This window comes from Halichoerus grypus, chromosome 2 (assembly GCF_964656455.1).
Source record: "Halichoerus grypus chromosome 2, mHalGry1.hap1.1, whole genome shotgun sequence".
In the NCBI taxonomy this organism is placed as follows: domain Eukaryota; kingdom Metazoa; phylum Chordata; class Mammalia; order Carnivora; family Phocidae; genus Halichoerus; species Halichoerus grypus.
In genome coordinates this window covers 205,060,805-205,084,090 of record NC_135713.1, presented here as the reverse complement: position 1 = coordinate 205,084,090, position 23,286 = coordinate 205,060,805, and the positions used below count along the sequence as shown (strand labels likewise).

At 57.6% G+C, this 23,286-nt stretch overlaps 1 protein-coding gene across 8 annotated transcripts in view; it reads right to left on the bottom strand.

Moving 5' to 3' along the window:
* Window positions 1-9,594: 9,594 nt before the first annotated feature.
* SEC14L1 (SEC14 like lipid binding 1) overlaps window positions 9,595-23,286 on the bottom strand; it is a 63,510-nt gene continuing 49,818 nt past the window's right edge. For 2 of the 8 annotated variants that reach the window (XR_013445226.1, XR_013445230.1), the window contains 6 exons: window positions 22,188-22,366; window positions 21,815-21,916; window positions 12,549-16,369; window positions 12,388-12,447; window positions 11,676-11,739; window positions 9,595-11,041 (listed from right to left, as the gene is read on the bottom strand). Coding sequence is in view for 2 of the 8 variants with exons in the window: in XM_078066156.1 (XP_077922282.1) it covers window positions 19,901-19,916; window positions 21,815-21,916; window positions 22,188-22,366 (297 nt within the window). In the remaining 6 variants the exon portion in view is untranslated. Of the gene's footprint in view, window positions 11,250-11,675; window positions 11,740-12,387; window positions 12,448-12,548; window positions 16,370-19,381; window positions 19,917-21,814; window positions 21,917-22,187; window positions 22,367-23,286 lie in introns of those variants that run through there. The other 6 variants (XR_013445228.1, XR_013445229.1, XR_013445227.1 and 3 more) reach the window with 6 other exon arrangements.

Genomic DNA, 23,286 nt, shown 5'->3' with positions numbered 1-23,286 from the left:
CCGTGAGCTCGGAGGGGCTGCTGGACCTCTCTGCCTCTGTTCCTCATCTGTCCAGTGGGATGGCAAGTCCTGCCTGGCAAGGTGGCTTCAAGAGCTGAGAAAGGACCCAGCACTGAGCCTGGCCCCCCGGGAAAAGGTGCGCCTTCTGGGGGACACCTTCCCGCCCAGCAGTTCAGCTAGGTGCTCGTCAACGGCACACCCCCACCTTGGGTCAGGAGCCCCCAGCGGGGCAAAGAGGAGCTGAGGGCCCTTTTCCGGGATGTTGGGTGTGGCAGGGGCAGGCTCTGGGGCTGCTCTGACTTTCCCAGTTAGGAGATGGTTTGGACGGGTGCCTTTCGGGGAGGAGCATGGCAAGGTCAGGAAACAGCTGGGGGCGGTGAACGGGGGCTGTTCCAGGCAATGACACTGGGCAGCAGTGGTACAGGACGTGGACGCAGAGACAGAGGAGGGGACGGGGATGGCGGGGATGGGGACGGGGAGGTGGGAGAGGTAGGGTAACGGCGGGAAGGCAGCTGACGGCCGCCTCCTCTGTAGCTGGAGTTCATGTCGTGGTGAGTGTAACCAGCTTCCTGCAGGGGCCGAGCTCAGCAGATCATTTTTCTCCCCACTCTGGTGCCCCCACCACCCCTGTTAACCACTCAGGCGCTTCACAGACTTCATTCATTGTCAGCACTAAGAACCACCTAATCTTTGCTCATCTAGACTCACTGTCACGTATTAAAATAACCAGACTGGCCTAAACCAAAACTTCAGTGTCACACCCCATTCAAAGCTCCTGTCTACACTCCTCCCCGCTCCCCACCTCTGGTCCTAAACCTTGCCCCCGGCGAACCCCACCTCCAGATTCTAGCATCCTCTCCAGCCTGCCCCGCATGCTTTCCCCTGCACTGATTCACTGAAGCCCCATCACATTCCCATCCACAGATGAGGAACGTAAGCACAGAGAGGTGAAGTGACCTGTTGAAGGTCACACAGCCACTCAGTGGATGAGTGTCAACTCCATCCCAGGCAGCACCCCTCTCCCTGGCTCTCCAATAACCCTCTGCTGGACTGTTCTGCATGGATATGTCCAGCACCCTCTCCGAAATATGCAGCCTTCATCCAAAACCCCGGAGCATCAGGGAGAGCACGCTGGACGTGCTGGAACCCAGTCTGAGGGAGCCAGGCGGCTCCTGACATGGGTGGGGTGAGGGAATAAAGGCTCGGTTATTCTCCACCTTGATCTTTGCTTTTTAAGACTTATTCACAGGCCAGGCTTCCTGGAAATCGGTCCCTGGGCACCTCACCTCAGGGCACCGGTCCCAGTAGCTCACTTCTGTGCCCCGGGCCGGGCAGCCTGCTGACCCGTCTAGCCAGCCAGCAGTGACTCAGCCCTTGGAAATTACAGGCTTCCGCGGAATGGTGGGTGCCTGTCGGGGAAGGCCGCCCATGGTGGAGGAGGGGGAGGCCGGGCAGAGCCGGCAACAATGTCAGAGGCCTGGGGGTGGGACCAGGGCCCCTGCCTGGGGAGCCACAGACAGGGCCCAGCAGGAAAGACGCGGGAGGGGGCAGCCGACAGGCCTGGGGGTGGGACCAGCCCTCCTGGCCCGGCCAGGTGCCCACGGAGAGAGAGAGGCTGGCCCTGTGCAAAGACCCGGGCGTCTGAAACCTTCCAGCACTCTGCATCGCTGCGCCTGGGGCCGGACTGGATGCTGGGCTCATGTTGTCCTGGCCCCGCCGAGCTCTTCCCAGGGCTGAGCCGGGTCTGACTCACCTGTGCGTCCCGTCCCACTCCCACCTTCCTCAGAGCACAGAGCTGGGTGCCGAAAGGCACTTTCTATGGAAAGAAATGGAAAAGGAAGGAAAAGAATTGGCCTCTTGTGGTGCCCCTTTTTTCTTGCCCTCACCCCCCACAGCGGCCCTGCGAGCCTCCCCCGCTGTCCCCACTGTGGTGGGGCAAGAAGGCGCGGGGGGCCCGACAGGTCCTAAAAGATAGCAGCCCCCTGCTCTGGAACAGAGACGCACACCGAGCTCCGAATTTCCTGGGCCTCCAGCGTGCGGCCGGAAGACAGCGGCCCAGGGCGCCCGCAGAGCCCTCTGGAGGTGTGTGGCCCCCGCCCCCGTTTGCTGCCAAGTCACCAGGCTCGGCCCCGGGGCAGCAGGGAATGGCTGTCGGGGCGGGGAGGAAGGAGCTTCTGTCTCGGGAGGCCACCCCGAAAGGCTGGCACATCCATCCCTACAAACCCCTCCAATCGCAGGGGTGACCGGCAGCGGGGGGTGGCCGCGGCCCCGCCGTGGGGTCTGTTTTCCAGGCGTCTCTGCTGGGGCTTCTCCCCTCTCTCCGACTCTCGGCATCCCGTAGCTGGGCAGCAGTTGGCTGTCACCCCGCCCCCCCGGCCGATGCCCTGCAGTGGGGCCGCCGTGGGGGCCGCCGCTCCTGACCGCCCTGGCCGTGGGGCTGTGACAGGAGCTGGCTGGCCCCGTAGTCCAGCCCGGACCTCACGGCTCCGGCGTGAGGCACTTACCCTGCTTTTCACAGGGGCCTGTGTTCACCGCTTTCTTTCAAACAGTCACTCAATCACATAATGAGGGACTTTGAGTCTGGAAAAGATGGTGTCAACACGTCTCTTCCCGCCCCTCTGTGCTAAGAACAGCTACAGGCCCTGGGGATGACGCAAGAGACAACCCAAAGGGGATCCTGAAGAGCAGAGGGAGAAGGTGAGGTGGTTGGGACCCCAAGACCGAGTCAGGAACAATTAGCCGCAAGGCATCGTAGGACCCCCCTGCAGCCCCCGCACCCCCAGACCGAGGAACGCACTTCCCAAGCCCCGACCCAGCAACGGAAGGCTGCCAAGTAGGCTCATTCTCTCCTGGACCGAGCGAGAGGCTCACAAAACACCAGGCCTGCCAGGCAGAACCAGTCAGGGGAAGGACTGGGGGGGCCCGGCAATAAGTGGCCAGGCAAGGGCTTCCCTTACTCACGGAGAGACACCCAGGGCCAAGGGAAGGCCCCCCTCCAGAAGCACAGGCCCAGGGGTGCTCTCTGCCCCCGCGAGCTGGAGGTCCCTTCCCACGGAGCGGCACCAGGCGGCCGGGCCTTCTGCCCCGCAGCAGCACCTGGCCTGACGCCTGGCTCTGAGTCAGCCCGGGACTGGGAGCGCGGCCCACAAAGGTGCTGAAGGAAACAGAGCTCTGAACTGTGAGCCTTAAATCTGGCAGAAGTACCCTTCGGGAACAACGGGGAAATAAAGACATCCTCTGATGGAAGAAAATGAAAGGAATTTTTGTGAGCAGACATATCCTTAAAGAATGGCTTAGAGGAAGTTCTTCATCCAGAAGGGAAATAATAAAAGAAGGAATCTTGAGCATCAGGAAGGAATCAGGAATAATGGAAAGAGCAGAAATGCGCTATGTACAACAGACTTTCCTCCCCTCGAGTTTTCTGAATTGGGTGTGGTGGGACAAAAGTTATAGGGCCGTCTGATACTCCAGACATTTAAAAGAGGGGAGGGTAACGGGACCCCCATGGATGGAGTTGCGTAAGTTTCCACGTGAAATGCTAGAGCACCGGTGTCAGCATTTGGTGATACGTTCTGTGTGTGGCCGTACCCAAGTTTGTACGGAAACATACACAAAACTCTCAGAAACACCATAAAACCTCAACACGGGGTCCTAAAATATTGCCACAGGTGGGCAAGGAAAGAGAAGCAGAGGAAGGAGAAGCTGATACACAGAAAACATACCCCAAAACCCTCACATACTAAAACGGCGGCCTTACGTGGTCTCGATCCGCTCATGAAAGGCAGAGACTGTCAGAGTGGAAAAAACGGGACCCAACCAGATGCTGCTTACAACACTCACTTCAAACCCAATGACACTGGCGGACTGAAAATAAGAAGAATGGAAAAAAGACATGCCATGCCAATGATTTCTTTTTTAAAGCGTGAGTGGCTATATTCATATGAAATAAAGTCTGCTTCAGAGCAGAGAAAATTACCAGAGACAAAGAGGGACGTTACATGGTGATAAAAAGATTCATTCACCAGAGACTTGGTAATCCCAAATCCGTGTGCACACCAAGCAGCAGAGCCTTAAGATGCACGAAGCAGAAAACTAGCCGAGCTGAAAGGAGAAATGGACCCACAGGTACATCCGGGGACTTCAACACCTCCCCGCACCCCCCACCCCGGCTCCACCAGCAACTGATGGAATAACCGGACCAAAAATAGGCAAGGACATGAGTGAGGATCTGATGGCCCAATTCACCCCGGGATCCCGCCCACAGATCCAGAAGATGCCACCTGACAGGAGAAGACACTTTTTTTTTTTAAGATTTTATTTATTTATTTGAGAGAGAGAGAGAGCACAAGCAGGGGGAGCAGCAGAGGGAGAGGGCAAAGCAGGCTCCCCGCTGAGCACAGAGCCCGACGCAGGGCTCGATCCCAGGACCCCGGGATCATGACCTGAGCCGAAGGCAGACGCTTAACTGACTGAGCCACCCAGGTGCCCCAGGGAACCCACTTTTATCAAGTGCCCAGGGAACATTCACCAAGATCCACCTGTCCTGAGCCACCAAATAAACCTCAACACGTTCTTTGCCACTGAAATCACACAGAACGCGTTCTCTGACCATAATACCATCAAACTGAAAATCAACGACAGAGAGACAAGGGGAAAATCTCTAAACACTTGCAAGTTAAACAACACACTTCTAGATAATCCAGGGTCAAAGAGGAAGTCTTGAAGGAAATGTAAGCATGGAGCTGAGGGAAAATAAATCTGCGGCGTGCAGAAGCGTGCGGGGGGGCAGCTGGGCGGGCGTCCAGGGGGCACTGCACACGCACGAGGAGGAGGCCTCCCGTCAAGTAGAGACGCGGGCGCACGTGGCGCGGGGCGCAAAGGGGAGCATGGTGACGGCCTCCCTGCCCCAGCGGCTTCCAGCCCGGATGGACACAGAAGCAGGGACACAAAGACCACACGCACAGTGCGGTCGGGGGCTTCCGCCGGGGGTGGTCATGCGGTGCCCGGAGAGCACACTCGGCATCGAATCCAGGCTGGGGGAACCAAGGAAGGCTTCCCGGAGGAGGCACTAGTGAGCTGAGTCCTGGCAGCTGAGGGGAGAGCCTCACCTGGGGAGAGGGCACTGTGCTCAGGGAGGGACCCCCCCCAGTGTGCCAAGGGGAAGGAGAAGGTGGCCCATGAGGGCACTGTCGGCGGGGGGCCAGGGCGGGAGGGGCCTCCCGAGACCTGTGAAGGGGGCTTGACCCTGAGGCAGCTGCGTTTGCAAATCCTTCCTCCCCTCGCACAGGCTGCTTTCACTCGGTCAGATGCTTCCTTCGCTCTGGAGCCCCAGATGGGAGAGGGCTCTGTGCTTGGTGTGGCCCACCCTGATAATCTCCCTATTTCAAGGTGAGCTGCCTGGGGAACCCAAGGACACCTGCTAGCCTGGCAGAGCCGTGTCTACACTGACACTTGGCTGCACAACTGGGAGCAGGTGACGGGACAGCAGGGCCGGGAGTCGGGACACCTTGGGATTCTGTCCCCATGCACTGAGTGGAGGAGGCCCATGTCGTTCAGCCGAGGGCATCGGCTAAGCCATCTGCGATAATAAAGCTGTTTATCAGGATGGTAGGATCTGGGCCAAAGGAGCACAGCGAGCCCGTCCCAAAGCCCTGGGGAGGGTGCTGGAGACTGAGTCGGGTGGGGAGCACTGGCCTCTGGGGGCGGGAGGGCAGGATCGAGCCCGGGCGTGCGGCCTGTCCCTGGGATTCAGCACCCGGGGGCATCAGTGGGGGCCACCTCGGAGGGCCGCGGTGCAGGTGGTCCCACCCGGTTTAGGAAGAGGGTAGGGGAGGACGGGGGACGGGAAGCCCCAGGTGACAAGTCAGTGCCCTCGTGAGAAGCGTCCACAAGATGGCCCTGCTGCATGGGAGCCGTGACCAGCTTCCGGGGCTGTCCCTGGGCTGACAGACAAGGGTCCTGGCAGCCGTCTGTGAGCATGGCAGACGTGGGTCCTGCCACCATGCTGCTCAGAGCCCGGCTCAGCATCTTCCTGGGAGGAGCACTTGTTGAGGAGTCCAGGCAAACACAGTAAGAGATGGGCTTTTGGTACACCCTCTGACCTCGCCCCTTCTTCATAGCTCTCTGACCCTCATAATTAACTCAAAATTGTGCAGTTCAAGGTTTGGGTCATTACACAGGGCAGGTGAACAAGACACAAGTGACCTCTTCGGGAGCTCACAGACTGTGGGGCGGTGGGGGGGGAGGTAAACCTGGGCCAGGTAAGCAACCTGGCGAGAACTAAAACGGCGAATATGGGTTGCTAGCTGAGCACAGAGCAGGAGCACCCACCCTAACGTGGAGGGGTCAGAGAAGGCTTCCTGGCGGAGGTGGCATTTAAGTGAAGGTCCTCCGGTTAGGCAAAGCAGAGAGAGCCATAGGGGACTGGAGCCAACCAGCCTGGGCCAGAATCCCAGGCCCTCTACCTACTGGTTGCAACTTCTCTGGGCCTCAGTTTCCCATCTTTAAGCCGGAGAAGGAACAGCCCTGGCTGCCTGTGTGAGGGCTGCAGGGCAATGACCCTCCACCTGATAGAATGAGGCTCAGTAAAGACCAGTCCTGGCGGGAGTGTCCACTGAACATCCCAAGCCCAGCTCTGGGAGTTGGACCCCTACCCATGCTGCCCAGGTCTCCCGGCCTCCGTCCTTCCTTCAGGAATTCCCAGGATGTCACAAGCCCAGGGGGAGGACTAGGTGTTGCCTCTCGCCCTCCCTCGGGCCGGGTCTGGACGGCCGGCCGCCTGTGTTCCAGCAGGTGGCGCTGTGGCCCATGGGAACTTGGCCAGGCAGCTCCCGGAGGGCGGAGCTGGGACCTTCAGAGGAGGTGGGACAAAGGGGTGGGGACACACGTGCACACACGTGCGCAGACACACATGCACACGTGTGCACACATACAGACGCACACTATACATGCACATACAGACGTGTGCACATGCACACACATGCAGACATGCGCACACGTACAGACCCCCCACACACCCCCAGACCGAAGGCTGGTGGTGGCGGCGGGGAAGGCCGGGAGGGGAAGCGGGGTCCCTGGGTGTGCAGGTGCACTGTGGCTGGCTCGAGAGCCACGCACTCGGGGAGCCACGTGCCGTACGTCTGCAAGCAGCTAAGACCAGGGGTCCCCGACCACCGAGCAAGGGCCGCTGGGGGGGGGAACCAGGGAGTCAGATGCCCTGGGAGGTCCTGTCCACCCCGGTTCTGCTTGGGGGCTGCAGTCTTGCCCTCTGCTGACAGGGAGCAATAGGTGAGCCGCCCCTGCCACCCTCCGGTCCTGCCTGGGCCACGGGCCATCCCTGCGCCCTGCCGACCAGAGCCTCGCTGGAGGTCGGGAGGCTCTCAGCCCTGCACAGCCCGGGCAGTGGGGTCTGGGCCCTGGGACCACAGGTGCCCTCACCACCACCTCCCCGGGCTTCTCGGCTTTGACGAGGACACCTACGGGGCAGCTTTGCCTGCAGGATCTCACCGGACCCTGAGAGGCTCTCATTCGTTAGCCGCCCCAAATGCAGTGGGTGCCAAGGGTGCGCTGGGCAGGAGGAGGACCAGCCCCGGGGGGCCCGCCAGGCTGGCTGCTCAGACCCGGGCTCCAGCAGCGCTAGCGGCCCGCAGCCTACACTTCATGGCTCGAACGGGCCCAGAGAAGCTGCGGCTCCTGGCAGCTCCACACGTGTCCCTTCCATTCACACCGTCTCGCGCCATCTGGGGGACAGGGCATGCAGGGCTCAGCTGGAAGCCCTCCCATTCACAGGAGCTGGCCTTTCAGGAGGCACTACCCAAATGCACCATTTCTGGGCTTTTCATTTCTACGTCCTGCAGCGACTCACCACGTGAGTCACCTCCCAGCCCCTCCTGACCGGCCGTTGCCCCCTGCCCCCAGTGTCCTCTCCGCCCTGCCGATCTGTCCCCCGAGTGTCTTCCAGCTGGTGGAGACTGTACACTTCGGTCCAACTTGCTGAGAGCTGGCGGCAGAAGCGCGGGCTGGGGGTCCCCGGGGCCCAGTTCCAGCCCGAGCAGCCAGCCGACTGGGGTTTTCTCCAAGCCTCTTCTTCTCCTTGTGGCCTGCACGGCCGTCTGTCAGGGGTCCCAGCGACAGAAGCAGATCTGCGCCCCTGCTCATTGCGGGAGCTGACCTGATCGGTCATTATCCGGGAGCCGCGGCAGGTAGGGCAGGGGACACAGAGGCCGCCATGCCTTGCCCTCTGCGTGCGCCCCTGCGGCTGAAGTGTCTTCCAGGCTTCCCCTTCAGAGCGAGCCTCCCTGCACCGCAGGCTCACTTGGGGCCCCCGGCCGGGCGGCGGGCTGGGACTCTGACCTCACCCACCCAAGCCAGCGCTCTGGACCACACGGTCTGCAGCCCCAAGACCCCCGAGGGCCTGGAGACCCAGCCCCCTGCCCCCACAGCCTTCTCGTGCACCTAAGGACCTCGATCATCTACCTTCAGCCATCCCCCCATTCAGCCACTCCCACCTGTTGGACGTTCTTCTGGACTCTGGAGCCATAGCAATGAACACAGCATATGAGGTCCCTGTTCTCATGGGGTGTGAGTCTGGTGGGGACAGACACTTGGGGCACTTAGGAGGAGAGTGCCAAAGTGCCTGGATGGGTGGTGCCATTTAGATCAGGTAGTCAGAGAAGGGACTGCCATGCCAACACCTGGGAGAGAATACCACAGATGGGGAGGTGGCAGGTGCAAAGGCCCTGGGGCAGAGACCAACCTGACTTGCTCTGGCAGTGAGCCCATCCGGGACCGCAGCTGCAGGGCCAGCTGCAGGCTGTCGCTGGGTGCCCAGGCAGGCCGAGGTTTGCTCTTCCACCTCTCTGTCTTCCCCTGGCACCAAAACCATCTCCATTGGCTGTGAAAGGATGCTGGAGGACAGCACAGAACAGCAGAGAGCCTGTGACCCCACCCAGCTGGGCTAGGGCTGGACGAGGGCAGCGGCTCCAGGGTCCCAGCCGCAGCCCAGAGCCCTGGAGGTTCCGGGCCACTTGTGATCACCTCTGAGTGTGCGACTGCAAGGCCTCGAGTCAGCCTGGCATCACTGTCATTATCTGCCTTCTTACTGCGGCTGATTGTTCCAGAACTCTTCCCACGGACAGGCCAGGCCCGATGCACGCGAGCTCATTTCATCCGGAGAACAACCCTCCTGAGATTTAGATTTAGGTCTGAGAGACTCCCCAGAGCTGAGGACTGGGGCTCCCTGGGTTTCCCTGGCTCCTGGCAGGAAATTGAGCCACACCGGGGCCGTGTGCATCTCGGCCAGCAGACGCGCAGCCCGGCGTGCAGCAAGGCTGCAGTCGAGAGGCAGGTCCAACACCGCATCCCAAGGGAGGCAGGAAACTGGGCTGAAAACAGAGCCAGCGTTTGCTCCTTCGAGTGTACCATCCCCCCAGCCGCTAACTCTAGGACTGGAGAATCCACTGCAGGAAAGAATCTACGTATCCTGTTCTAATACAGACAAACTCAGTCCTTAGGCTGTGTCTGACCCCCCCCACGCACACACACACCCCCACTTCTATCCCACCTCCAAATAAATGTGTTGGTGCTTTAGGAAAATTCCACACCGTGCTGAATTTCATTTATTAAACCCCAAATCAGGAAGTAATCACCAGAGGAATCTGGCATCACGGAAGGATTCTTCCTGGGGGTTCCTTTCAACAGCCTTTCCCAGAACACATCTGAGCACACGGTCTGGTGTCCCGGGAAGGTGTTTATTGAGCAGACTGTGGGCCACTATCTCACGAGAGGGGCACGTCATGCACTTGGAGTTTGCGGTATTTATCGGTGACGATGATGAAGGCACCACCGTGAAGCTTAAGCAAAACCACCAGTCTGGAGGGGACTTCTTCACTGTCGTCCAAATGTCCAGGCTCCCCAGCTAGAAGGCTGTCTCTGTGCAGGATCGGTGGGGAGAGAGTCCGTGCTGGGGCCTGGCATTCAAACGCTCTCGGCTCTCTGCAGCACCAAGGAGGTTAATTTTCTGCCCTGCCTGCGCATTCACGATCTCCGTGATTTCCAGGGGACAACTAGACCCTGGATAAAGTCCAGTTACACCTTTTGTTAAAATCATGCTCATTGCATCTGCTGTTGTGTTCGCAATGGACCGAGCACCAACCTGGGAGGCCAGGGCAAGAGGTCAAGCCCCAGCTCCACCACCATGGACTTGCTGTGTTACTTTGAGCAAATGTCTCAACCTCTCTGGGCCTCAGTTTCTTCCTCCCAGTCCTAAGAGTGTTGGATTAGAACCGTGATTCTCACCAGGGATGGTTTTACCCACCCAGAGGACAGTGAGGAATGTCTGGAGACATGGTTGGTTGTCACAACTAGGGGATGCCAGTGGCACCGAGAGGGGAGAGGCCAGGGACACCACGGCACATCCCACAGTGCACTAGACAGCTCGCACAGCAAGGGATTATCCCGCCCAGAATGCCAACAGTGCCGAGGTCGAGAGACCTTGGGGTAGACAAACCCCCGCCCATTCCAAGTCCAGACCAGGCTGTGGGGACAACGGGACAGGACATGGCCTTACTGCAGGACGCCAACTGGGCAAGTGGAGAAGGTTCACTGCCCTTTCTCCACGGTCTTGAGGCCTTCCAGGGAGTCTTGGTGACGTCTCTCAGGAGCTCCCTCCGCTCTGGGAAGAGCAGAGAACAGTGAGGGCCGACGGCCGAGGCCAGAGCGTCCCATGTGGGGATCCTCAGAGTGTCGGTGACCGAGGCCTCTGTCTGTGCCCCTAAAACTGATCCATGTTCACTTCGCGCTTCCAGACGCAGAGAGACCTTCGTCTCTTCGTCTTCTACCGACGGCCCGTGCGCCCCTTCCAGATGTGCGCTGGGAGCCAGAGCCGGCGCAGGGGGCGCACCTCGGCCAGAGGCCCCGACGCCCGGCCCCCACGAGCAGGCTGGCGTCCAGGCAGGTGCAGAGAAGCGCTCCCGGCTCGCAGTCGGCATCTTCTCTTGTGATTTTCCAAACCAAACAGCCTCTTGGGAGGCACGCTGAAGTGCTTAAAAATGAGGCAAATAAAATAAATCACTGGTTCTCGGAAGACAGCCTGTGGGTTATTAGGCTGCGTGTTTCTGCTGAGTAAACGCTGCCCCAGGACGCTGATGGCCGGGCCCGCCGTCGCCGTCCACGCGAGGGCGCTCTCGGCCATCAGGAAGGCATGCGGGGCGGACGCCCGGGCTCGCAGGCTTCAGGGCTGCCATTTATTCCTGCAATATTTCAACACTTACAACTGCCTCATTGTCCACCGGCGCTGCCCAGCTGGCCCTGGATCTCCCGGCTACCTGCGGCCGTCCACCCCGGCCTCCCTGCCCCAACCAGCCACAGTCCCTAAGCTTGTCTCAAGAGGGTTTTTGTGGGTTTTTTAAGATTTTATTTTTAAGTCATCTCCACACCCAACAAGGGGCTCGAACTCACAACCCTGAGATCAAGAGTCTCACGTCCCACCGCCTGAGCCGGCCGGGCGCCCCCAAGAGGGTTCTGAAGAGCTGGAAGTGAGTTTTGTCCTATAGTCACCAAACCTGGAGAACCATTTAGGACTAACCAGGTCATTACGTCACTCTTGACACAAAACCCGACATCAGAGGCATCAGACATTTACGTGTAAATGTAAAAAAATAAAACCACGGAAGTACCTGAAGAAAATGTAGGAGAGTTTCACGTGGGGAAGTCCTGAGTAAGATGTAAAACCCAGACGCTCTTCAAGAGAGGAAAAGAAATTTGATGTCGTAAGGATTAAAATTTTCTACTCAAAACCAAAGAGCCCAAGCCACGTGACAAACAAGACCGCTGCTCCCGTCTCATTCAGAGTTGGAGCCGCAAGCTGGTGGCCTCGCAGGACCCACGAGGCCTTTTGGGACCTGGCCGCCCCGCCCCCCCCCCCCCACCGGCCTCACGCCTGTTTGTCAGGATAAGCTCAGTTCTGCAGGGGTGAGGGCAAACCCTGATGTCACGGACGCGTTTACTTCCCCCTTGCACGAGGCCCCTGAGGGTCAGGCAGCTCCCCGAGGCTGCAGCCACACCCCACGGCGACACCGACCCAGGCCGTCCTGGGCAAGTGCTCCCCCCACCCCCAGAGGTGACATCGCCCGTTGGCCGGAGCTGTCCCAGCGAGGTCCGCGTGGTTGCGGTGCCTGGTGAACTGAGGTCTCTCCGCCTCAGCCCTCCTGCTGAACATACGCCTGTCCCGTGGCCTCTGCGTTAGCGCCTCCCTCGTTCTAGAACGTTCTCCCGGAAATCTGCTAGGCTGGCTCCCTCACGTCCTTTGAGTGAGGCCTTTCCTGCTCACCCGGTTGAAGACTGCGACCTCCCATCCCACCCCATCATCCTGTCCCTTGCCACACTTACCTTCCTCCCGGCACACGTCACCATGTGGGACAACAGTCAGGAGAACGGAGATCATCTTTGCTGTTTTAAACAAAAGGATATAATTTAGGAAGCAGGCTCCTCGGGTTTAGAAGGGGAAAGGGACACATTGGGACTCCCATCTGTAGGAAGCAGCCACTTACCCAGCAGCGGCGGGGCTTCTGGAAGCTGGGGCTGCAGGGTGGGACACGCGAGCAGCTGCGGGGCCTGGGGGGGGCGCAGTCTGGGGGTCACACCACCAAGCCAGCCCCTACCCCGACCCCATGAAGAACCTTCCAGTCTAGAACGGGGCAACAAGCCAGTTCCACAAAGTTCTTGGGGTTGCAGAGTCCGTGCAGGGTTCATAGGAACACGAAGAGCTTTCTGAGGTCTCCTTCCCAGGGACGGGGGCAGGGGGTCAGGGTTCCAGGTGCTGGGAACAGCAGGGACAAAGGCCTGGGGGCCAGGCAAGTGTGGGGCCCGGGAAGGAGAATGGAGCAGGGCAGGGGGCCCAGAAGGCCCAAGTCCACTGCTAGTCCAGGCTCAGCTCAGCTCCGTTGACAAACAACAGTGCCTCTAGGAAAAGGGATTCACACGGATTCCGCTGGGGAGCTTTAGACATGACTTTCAGAGTCGACAAAGAATAAATTAATTTATCCATCTGCTCCTTCGGAGAACATTCACACTGGGGCCCAGTCGGAGGCCACGAGTAAAGGGGGCAGTGAGGGTCTGGCCCACAGGTCTGCCCTCTGCACTCCCAGGACCAGGTGGCGAGGAGCACCTGCCGCCATCATGAGCCTGCTCTCCCTGGGCTGGCCCTGTCTCTCTGCCAAGCCTCTACGGGCTCCCTCCAAGCCCTCCTCAGGCGGGGGGCCACAGGGAGGGCTGAAGCCAGAGATTCTGTGGCATATGGTGAGTGTTACTTAGGCAGAAAAGTAAATATAAGGAGAGATGCACTGGAGGTAGAAGAGTATGGAGAAGAAGACCCCCCAGAGGGCAATGGGGCAGCTCAGAAACAGTATGGCCTGAGCACAGTCCCTGGGCACCTCCCTAGCACCAGCATAGGGACCCCTCTCCCAGATGCTTCTCCAGGGCAGAGGGTGTGGGCCCGCCAAGCAGAGGTTGTCACAATGCCTGACGCCCCCCAGCTCCTCGGCTCTGCAAGCTAAGCCAAGGTAGGCACATCGAAGGGCTGGGAACAGACTCTGACTCACTGACTCGCTGGCGCCTCCCACTGGGAGCAATCAGACCGTGAGCAGGGCCCAAGGGGCGAGCGCCCCGCAGACTGGCCAGAGCCCCCAGGCCCAAGGAAGCAGCAGCTCCCCAGGACCTGAGTGCACCGACAGCCACATCCCTTCCACACCCCTCGGAAGGGTGCTGAGTTCTACACCCATCCCGGTGCGCAGACCGACCCGGCTCACCCCCAGCTGACACCAACACCAGGCGCACAAGCAAGCGGCATCCCCGCGGGAAGAGCTTTCGGGGACGGCTCCCAGGGCAGCCCCAGCAGGGCTCAAGGATTAGCACAGTGGGGAGGGTCCCTTCCCCTGCGCCCTTCCGGGCTGGGGCAGGCCAGGTCCGCAGAGGCTTTCCAGCCTCTGGGAGCAGGGCCCAGGGTCCACGATTCTTTTAGGGGTCCACAAAAATGCTTTAACTTTAATTTCTTTTAAAGTAAGAAGAGAAAAAGCAACCCATTCAGGACTCCTCTCACTCTAGAGGGTTTTCTGTTCTCACCTTCACTTAATAAACTAGCACTCCACCCTCTTGTGTTCCCGAGATTCATTCTTTGACTCTGCGGGATGAGAACCCTGAAAACCAGCCCCCCCCAACACGAGGGTGACACGTGGGGAAGAGAGAAAGTGCCAGAAGGGCTGGGTACAGCTCTGCAGGGCACACTGGCCCCCTCCACAGCCCCGGGCTCCAACAGGTGTTCAGTCCAACAAGCTGTCTGTCCTTCCATTCCACGGGTGCTGGAGCAGAGGGGCAGTCGGGTGACACTCCCCCCACGGCCCCCTGCCACCCTGTGGCCATCTCATTCCCTCTCGGGAAGAGGGAGGAGAGCGTGCCGTTAAGCTTTCTTATTTGCTCCTAACTTCAAGCTGTTCTTTCTGGCCTCCCCTTTAGTGGCGTGTCTTCCATCTGATGTCCAGTGTATTGTCTTCCCAGAGGAGCAGCCACTGATATGTCCCGGCCCGGGCCCAGGACTCTGCTCCCATGCCCTAGGCAAGAACAGAACTATACAGAACACCTCACGTTTGCAGAGCACTTGGAAGTGAACAACACGGTCTCATCATCATTTGCTTCTTGTGTCTTGACAACGACCCCAGTGAGATGGACCTGCCTCTTCCCATTCCATGGTCAGTGATGGCAACAAGATGGAAGGGACTGTGGAGGCCTCCGGACTTGGCCTTCACAGTGAGAAGCGGGGCTTGGGGAGGCTAAGTGGCTTGCCCCACGTCCCCCAGCCTGCCGGACTCGCAGCCACCTGCTCAGGTACAGCCCCTCCCCCCTCCAGGCTTGACCATCCTCAAGCTGCAAAAGCTGCAACTAGACCATTTTAGACTTTCCCAACTCAACTTTAACAGTCTGTAATTTTATTCTACATTCAAAAAAATAAGCCTATTGATGGAAAAAAAACCCTAAACCAAAACACACACACACAAACCAGAGAAAGATGATTCCAGATTAACCAGGTTTTTTGTAAAAGTCAAAGGCTTTGCAATTCCAGGATCTCGGAGCACACTGCCTGTATTAGTCGGGGTTCTCCAGAGTCGGAATCAAGAGAACGCACGTATAGAAGGAGTTCTGACGTAGGGAATAGGCTTGCACGATTATGGAGGCCGACAGTCCCAAGATCTGCAGTCGGCAAGCTGGAAACTCTGGAGGGCTTGATGCTATTATTCTGGTCCAAAGGCCAGCAGGTTTGAGACCCAGAAGGAGACAACTTTTTAGTCCGAAGGCAAGAAAAAGCGGATATTCCAGTTTGAAGACCACTAGGCAGGAGGAATCATCTCTTCCTTTGAGGAGGGCAGCCTTTTGTTCTATTCAGGACTTCAACTGATTGGACAAGACCCACCTGCATTAGGAAAAGCGATCTGCTTCACTCAGTCTACCCGTGTAACTGTTAATCTCATCCAAAAAAGCACCTCCACACAAACACCCAGGATAATGTTTGACCAAATATCTGGGTACCGCACGGCCCAGCCAAACTGACACATTAACTACGGCGCCCCTCCTGAGAGATTTCCGGAGACAGGGGGAGCTAGACAATGTCCTCCCACGGCTCTGACCTGCAAGAGCTGGAGAAAGGACGTCACCACCACCCCAGCTGGGAAAGCAGGGTGTGTGTCTCCCATGCGGCCACAAGGTGGCATCCGGGAGGGCCTTCCGGGGCCAGAGCCGGGACTACCTTGAGCTTCAGCGGCCTGGGGGGCTGAGCTTGGGTTTCACTCTGGCTGTACCACCAGGACTGTGAGATCATGGGTGTAGACTGGGTTCAACTCCACGGAGACCCACACTGCTCTACGGATGGAGCTGGGAGCATCCTCCTCCCTGCAGCCAGGCCTCTTGCCCCTCGCTGGTTCCCAGAAATAGCCCAGAGAGCAGGCCGCAGATTGTTCTCTCCTTCATGGGTCACAGGACACAGAGCGGTTGGGCTGATGCACGGAGGCTCAGTGATTTGCATATCCGAGGGCTCGTGACTGTTTCCCAGTGGATGTCAACACGGGTCCTGGAGACCGAGTTCTTAAACCCAAAGGCAAGGTCAGAGTGGGAGAGGTCTAGCCACTTCTGTTGGGGAAGCAAGGGCAAGGGGCTCGACTCTCACGGGACCGGCCTCTCAGACGTCCTCCGGGAGAACAGCGCTGAGCTTCGCAGTCACCTGCCGCCAGCGAGTGGGCTCGGCTTTGCTGTCCCGCGCACACAACAAGCCCGGGATGGGACAGAAGCTGCAGGCCTCAGCAGCCCCAACCGGTGCTTTGGTGATCTGGACAAAGGAAAGAAAGCCTGAGTCCCAGCAAGACAGCCGGTGTTATTCTCCCTCGAGGCAAATTACCTGTCTAAAACCCTAACTAAAAACACCACCACCCACAAACCTGTTTTATAAAATAAAACAGGGATCTAGAAAAGCGCATGGATCCAACAAATGACTCAACCCCCTGGAGCTGCCGGACTCCCCCACGCCCACGGGGCTTCCCGTGACGAAACCACCACGGGGGGCTGGGGCTTCTCATCGCGGTTGGGCTGGTCCCACACAGACGCATCCATATGACTGACCAAGACTCTCAGATGAACCACGAGAATGCCGCCACTAATATGATTATGAAAAACAGAAACTTTTGCGTACGCTGTCCCTGTTTCCTGCCCCATTTTTGAAAATACGGCGGTAGCCAACACGTACCACCCTCTCCCCGTCTACAGCCTCGCTGGCCCTAAGGCCCCCCAGTCCTCAGTCTCCCCCTGCACCTTGGCGCCCTCTCCGGACTCGGCAGGAGGGCGCGCGGCCACCTGACCCCAACATGCTGTGTTGCTGGCTAGAAATTCTGAGGCTTCCTCTTTCTTTCCTCGAAAATCCCAGTTATTCTATTTCTTCCCCCACAAAGCTCAGCCTTTGGAAAGCCTGAGTTCCCCCCGGATGCCTCAGTCTCACCGAAGTATCTCTCGGTACTGGGCTTCCTGCTTCGCTCACCTTCAAGCTGTGTCCCCTTCGACATCTCTTCACCTCTGTCCTTCCTGATTTGTATGATTTTCCCCTTTGGTGCTTTTCTCTTAGAGCCTTATCTGTGGCGTTTTCCACTTTGTGTCCTCCTAATTCCATCTGAATTTCTGAAGTGGTTTCATTCATTTCTAATTCTTGTGACTTTGTTTCTGAACTTTTTTTTTTTTTTAAAGAATTAAGGTGTTTTTTGTTTTTTTTTTTTTAAAGATTTTATTTATTTATTTGAGACAGAGAGAATGAGAGAGCACATGAGAGGGGGTAGGGTCAGAGGGAGAAGCAGGCTCCCTGCCGAGCAGGGAGCCCGATGTGGGACTCGATCCAGGGACTCCAGGATCATGACCTGAGCCGAAGGCAGTCGCTTAACCAACTGAGCCACCCAGGCGCCCTGTTTCTGAACTTTTCTAATACATTCTTTCCTGTCATGTTTACTCTCTTGATGTCTTTGGGTTCCTTAAAAAAAACCCAAAACACAGCCTCTCACACCCAGAGGACTGGTGGTCGCCAGAGGGGGCAGGGATGACAAAGCACAAACTTCCAGGCATGAAGTCAGTCAGTCACGGAGACCAGAGGGATCCCGGCACGGGGATGTCAACGACACCGTGACGATGTTGCGACAGGCGGTGACCACACTGGTCGTGGAGAACACGGAGCCACGCACAGAACCGAATCCGTAGCTGTACCCCCGAAACTAGTACAACATGTGTGTTCGCTATACTTCAGTTGAGAAAAAGAAATCATTTATACATTTGCCGGTTTTGTAGGCGCATCTTTCTGGCCTTTCCTTGTCTGTAGGATGCTCTTCTCATTCTCAGCTTCGTATGGACTGGACTTGGATCCTTTTCTGATGCTTATTTTTATGTGAAAGTATGTCATAAACTTTCAGAATGAAAGGGGCTTCAAGAAAGCATTTCTAATTCTACAGAGTGCCCTCTTCTGTCGTTTTTGGGAAGTTTAAAAAAATGTGTCCCTTTGCTTCCAGAGCTTTCCCGGCTCCTGCCCTGCTTCAGCCTTCTCACCCTCGTGTAGGTCCCGTCCTGCTTAGTTTTCATTCCATCCTAGTGGGTTTCCCTCAGTGTGGGACCCTTCCTGGCAGGGAGCCCTGTCAGGCCGTGCTGGAAGCTCCAAGGGGCCGACCGTCCCACCCCACAGGCCCCTCGCCCGCGGCCCCGGCATCCACCATCAGAAGGAGGGCTTGCTCCAGGTCCTGCTCCCGTCCATCACACTGAACGCTGTTGGACACTGGGGCTTATGACTGTTGCTGGTTTGTGCCTCTGTTTGGGGTTTGTGCAGATACCTTATTACCTAGACTGTGAATGCTGTCCACAGCGGTTTTTCATCGCGGTAGAAAGTAAGTAACAAACGTTGCCATTTTAACCCCTTTCAAGCCCACAATTCAGATGGCTGCAGGTGTGAGGCTTTGCGGTCTAGCTGCTGTTTTTACGCGGGATGCCACTTCCCTGTTCCCAGAACCCCTGCTTTCCAAAGCCCTTTCAAACAAAACTGATTCACTGGGGGGGGGGGGGGGCCTGGGTGGCTCAGTCAGTTGAGGGTCTGCCTTCGGCTCAGGTCATGATCCCGGGGTTCTGGGATCTCTGGGATGGAGCCCCACGTCAGGCTCCCTGCTCAGCTGGGGGTCTGCTTCTCCCTCTCCGTCTCCCTCTGCCGCTGTCCCTGCTTGTGCTCTCTCACTCTAATAAATAAAATCTTAAAAAAAACAAAAACTGATTCATTAGTCTGTCATGACAACATTTTACTGAGAACACCTCTGCCTTGATGGGAGAACTGAGAGGCGCCCTACGGTTGTGCTCAGGTATGAAATGGGGACGTGTTTAAGGAGAAACACGTATTCAAGGTTTGGCGGCCCAACAGAACACCAGGACCGTTGTTCAGGACATCCCACTTTGTCACTACGTTCTGAGACGGCCGAGACAGCAGCAGGTAACACATGTTTTCTCATGCCGCCACCGTGAGAATCCGACGCTAACCCAACAGCTTGGTAAGAGCAGGCCTGACGTGAGGGCAGGCAGAGAACTCAGAGCCCGAAAGGACCTGGGGTGAACCCTGCCCTTCCTCCGGCAACACGCTAAGGCGTCAGTAAGGCACGCAGGTGCTGCTGAGGCGGGAATGACGCACGTCACCTCTCTCGCTTGCTGACAAACTCAAAACTCAGACTGAGCTACGGATGTGCGGACATCCACGCATCTGCTCACCACCCCACATGTGCTCAGTCCACACTCCAAGGGAGGCTGATGCTTCACGTTTCACAGGAAGAAAGAGACATTCTCTTCTTTAAACAGTTCATGTTTATTATTGATAACAGTAAAAAAATCTTTTAAAGACTATCAGTATTGTATTACCAAGAGTGAGGTAATATGTTTACAAAACATTTACAGAATTTGATATGCAAATAATGAATTTAGGAAGAAAACTGAGTTAAGACACTAGTAATAGAGGGGAAATCAAAAGAACCCTTAGTGCAGGAGAAAGGCGGAGTGTGAGAGTGCAGGGCACTGGAAGAAGGGGCAGAGTCCGGGTCCGGGCGCCCGCGGCCCCCTCCAAGGAGAAGCAGGTGCCGTGTCACTCATGAGGAACCCTGCAGGCGTCTGCGCAGTGATGTGCTTTGAACTCTGAGAGACGCGTTCAACTCTCTGGGGACAAGACAGTGCCACTTCTGAGCCAACTTAAAACGAACACGTCTTCGGACTGGGGGAGGGGGGGGGAATGGCTGCAACTCAAACAGTTCTACAAACATCCCTGGGCTGAGGTGGACTGTGGAGGGAAGCGTTTTCTTGGCAGCTGTCAGCAAAATCGCCATCTGAGACACAGAGAGAGAGAAAGAAAGAGAAGGAAGGGACCATCTTCAGGTCCTTATAATTTAGAAGCAGGAAGCACTGATCGGAAGCAGCACAGGTGCACTAACCAACCCTACTGTGCTTTCTGGAAACAAGGCTTTAGGTGCCAATGCGAGCGTATCTTTTCAAAGGCCACACACTCCGGGAAGGCCGGCAACCACGGAGAAGCCCAGTCTTCGGTTGTGCGGGCCGCCTTGGGGGCCTCCCTGACCCGGCGTTCCTCACGAGCCCCCTGAGGCTCGCCCGCGGGGCCCACACTTGTCCACCCTGCAGCCACCCACCTGGGGCCTCGAGAGTGGATGGCAAGCAACGCGGCCCAGGCTTCCGTGCCGCTCACACCCGCCGCTAACGGCCATGTTTTGGCACATATCTTTAAAAACACAGCCTCTTCCAACACACGACACCACACGTCACATCCTTATCACAAACGCTGACCCTACACAACATCCAGACAGATTCGCAAATGACCTGCTTTTCCCATAAAAAGCTGAAAAAAACATGGGCCAACACAAGAATACCACACTTTGTAACTGGGAATCAAAAACAAAACACAAAAGGCAAACCAAGCTCATATTCTGATTTGTTTCGAAGAAGAATCCCTTGTAACTTGATCTCACTTTCTACTCTCCCGTTTCTCACCAACACCACACTGACGCCCACCCCCCACCCCCACGCACTGCCACACTCATGTGCCCCCCACTGCCACATGTGCCACACACATGGCCACGCTCACCCACGTGTGCCCCCACGCACTGCCACCCACCCCGAACACCCCCCCGTGCACTGCCTCACTCACACGCGCACCCCCCACTGCCACACACCCCCCACATGCCTGCGCACGCACACACCCCCCACACGTCTGCAGTGTCCCTCTATGAAGCAGCGGGGCTCCTGTAAGCGGCCACACGGCAAGAACACTCATCAGCGCAGAGGAACACTGGACGATTTCAAAACGGCAAACGTGACTGAGTCTTCACAACAGCCTTCTAGGGACTAGAAAGACCACATGGGCTCTGACGCTATCGAGCTAAGAGGAGGCAGAGGGAACCTAAGTCTAGAGTGAGGTCAGAACTAGCATTTGCAGGTAAGAACATACCAGAAGGAAAAGGGAAAGAATCCCTTCCGCGGGAGTTCACATACAGAAAAATCCTGCTCTGAAAGTACCAAAAAGATGTGGAAAGGAGGACAGGGAAGCTGTTTAATGGTGGCGGTGCTCTCCTGGCGCTGTGGGGGGTCCCCGAGCGCCCCCGGGCCCACCCCCACCCACTGCAGGACAGCGGGTCACCCGCCCGCGGGGCCCAAGCGAGGTGCTCCTGCAGCCCGCCCCCAAGTGCTCCCCACGGAAGCCGCGCTGCTCGGAGGACAGGTGCCTAGTGGGCGGCCCCTCAATCCGTGGGCCGCGCCGGCCAACAGCAGAGGGTGACGCTGTGACGTGGTGTGGGGACGAGCTGGTGGTTCCTGCCCCGTGTAGGAAGGTGGGTCACCTCTGAGGATGGTGTAGGAATTCATCCGCTAATGGACAGGGTGTGGAGGTTGCTGGAAACATTTTTTGCATCAACATTTGAGACGAAGTCAACCTCTTAATTGTATATAAACTACTTTTCTTTCAAGAGAGCCCTTGTGCTCTGGTTTGATTTGTGCACACCGTATACAAAATCTATGGCTACGGAGTTAGAGTTCCAACTACCTGTCGAGATAGTCTGGGATCAAGCACTACACGTGCCATCTGGAGAGCTATGTGCTACCTAGAGGGTGAGAGGTCTGCACAGTGTGGCCGCCGGGCGGGTGGCGGGACGCGGCAGGCTGTCCGAGGAGGCGCGCTGTCCCCTCCGCGCCCTGGGCACGGGCGCTGCGGCACTACCTGGAAATCATGGAGCTGGACTGAGACTGGCTGGAGGAGGTGGTGGCGGCGCTCAGCTGGGAGAACCCGCTGTGGCTGGACTCCAGGCTGGTCATAGAGCCTCTGCAAACAGCACCGGGAGGGGCGAGGCGTGAGGACCCCACTGCGGGCCGCCCTCGCTCCCCGCGGCCCACTCGGCCCCCACAGCACTCACAAAGCAGGCTCTCCCAGCACCGTGGCTCCCTGCTGGCCCGGCCCACAGATGACGTCATCAACCGGCCACAACAAATGGCCCAAAGGCCGCTCCCAGCCGCCCCCGAGCCCCACCGTCCTTGCGGAACCCCCTGCCCACACCCGTGGTGCTGCGGGGGCCCTGGGGGCGGGGAGCCCGTACCGGAAATCCTCGGAGCCGATCACTTCGGTGTAGTACATCACTTTGCACTTGTGGGACGACACCTGCAGGGAGGCCAGCACGTCGTCCACCCGGGGCAGGTTGGTGGCGGCGCACGCGGGCATGCTGTGGAATCTCCACTGCAGGATGTAGAAGCCCGGCCATCTTGTCACGTGTGAGCCCTGGAACGAGTCGGGGAGCACCGGCTGAGAACTTACTCCCAAGCGCCTACCTGCCACGGGCCCTGGCGGACACCACCTGCAGCCTTCCCCGGGCCCACTCGGCTTCAGCAGCGACGGCCGGCCATCTCCGTGGCTGGAGGACCGACTCCTCGCTCAGGGGCCAGTCCCACGCGGCCTCCGGCCCTGCAGCGAGGCCCCTCCCAAGAGCTGCGCAGGCCTCGGGGAGGGACTCTCCGTGTCTGCCCACCCCAAGGACTTGCAGCCTTGGGGGGAGGGGTAAGGCCACAACAGAAGCAGGCGCCTGGAGAGGTGGGATGAGAGAGCTCAGGGGGCCCTTCATTCAGCCTTAAGGGGGTCAAGAAAGATCATCTGACCAGGCAGTGCTCTCCTGGACCTGCTTCCAATGATCTTACCAGAGCATTCTGGTTAAAAGGATGACAATCTAAAGTACAATGTCAACCTATGAAAATTACTTTCTTCATTTAATTCTGAAGCTTAAACCATCCATTACTTTTAAAACTAAATAAAATACTCTCTTTTATTCTACTTCTCAAACCACGGAACACTGACAGGCTCATCCCTGAAAACTGTAAAGGCAGCAAAATTATGCATCTATTATGCAGGCCAGAAGCACCCAAGAACCACCGTTCTCAGTACAAGCACTCAAAATAACTGGCCAAAATGTAAAAAATGAACTGACAGAGCATTTTTAAATGAATGAGAATGCTCAGTAACGACAGCTAACAGCTCCCTCAGCACTTGCTTGTCTCCCTGCTATTTGGGGTGACTGTCCTCTCGGTGGAAGTCTGGGTCCCAGCTGTCCACGTGCACTGAATGCCTCTCCCTTCCTTCCACGTCGCTCTTGTGAAACTAACTTCTGAAGAAAACTCATGCACTTGAGATAAAAGTTATGGATTCAT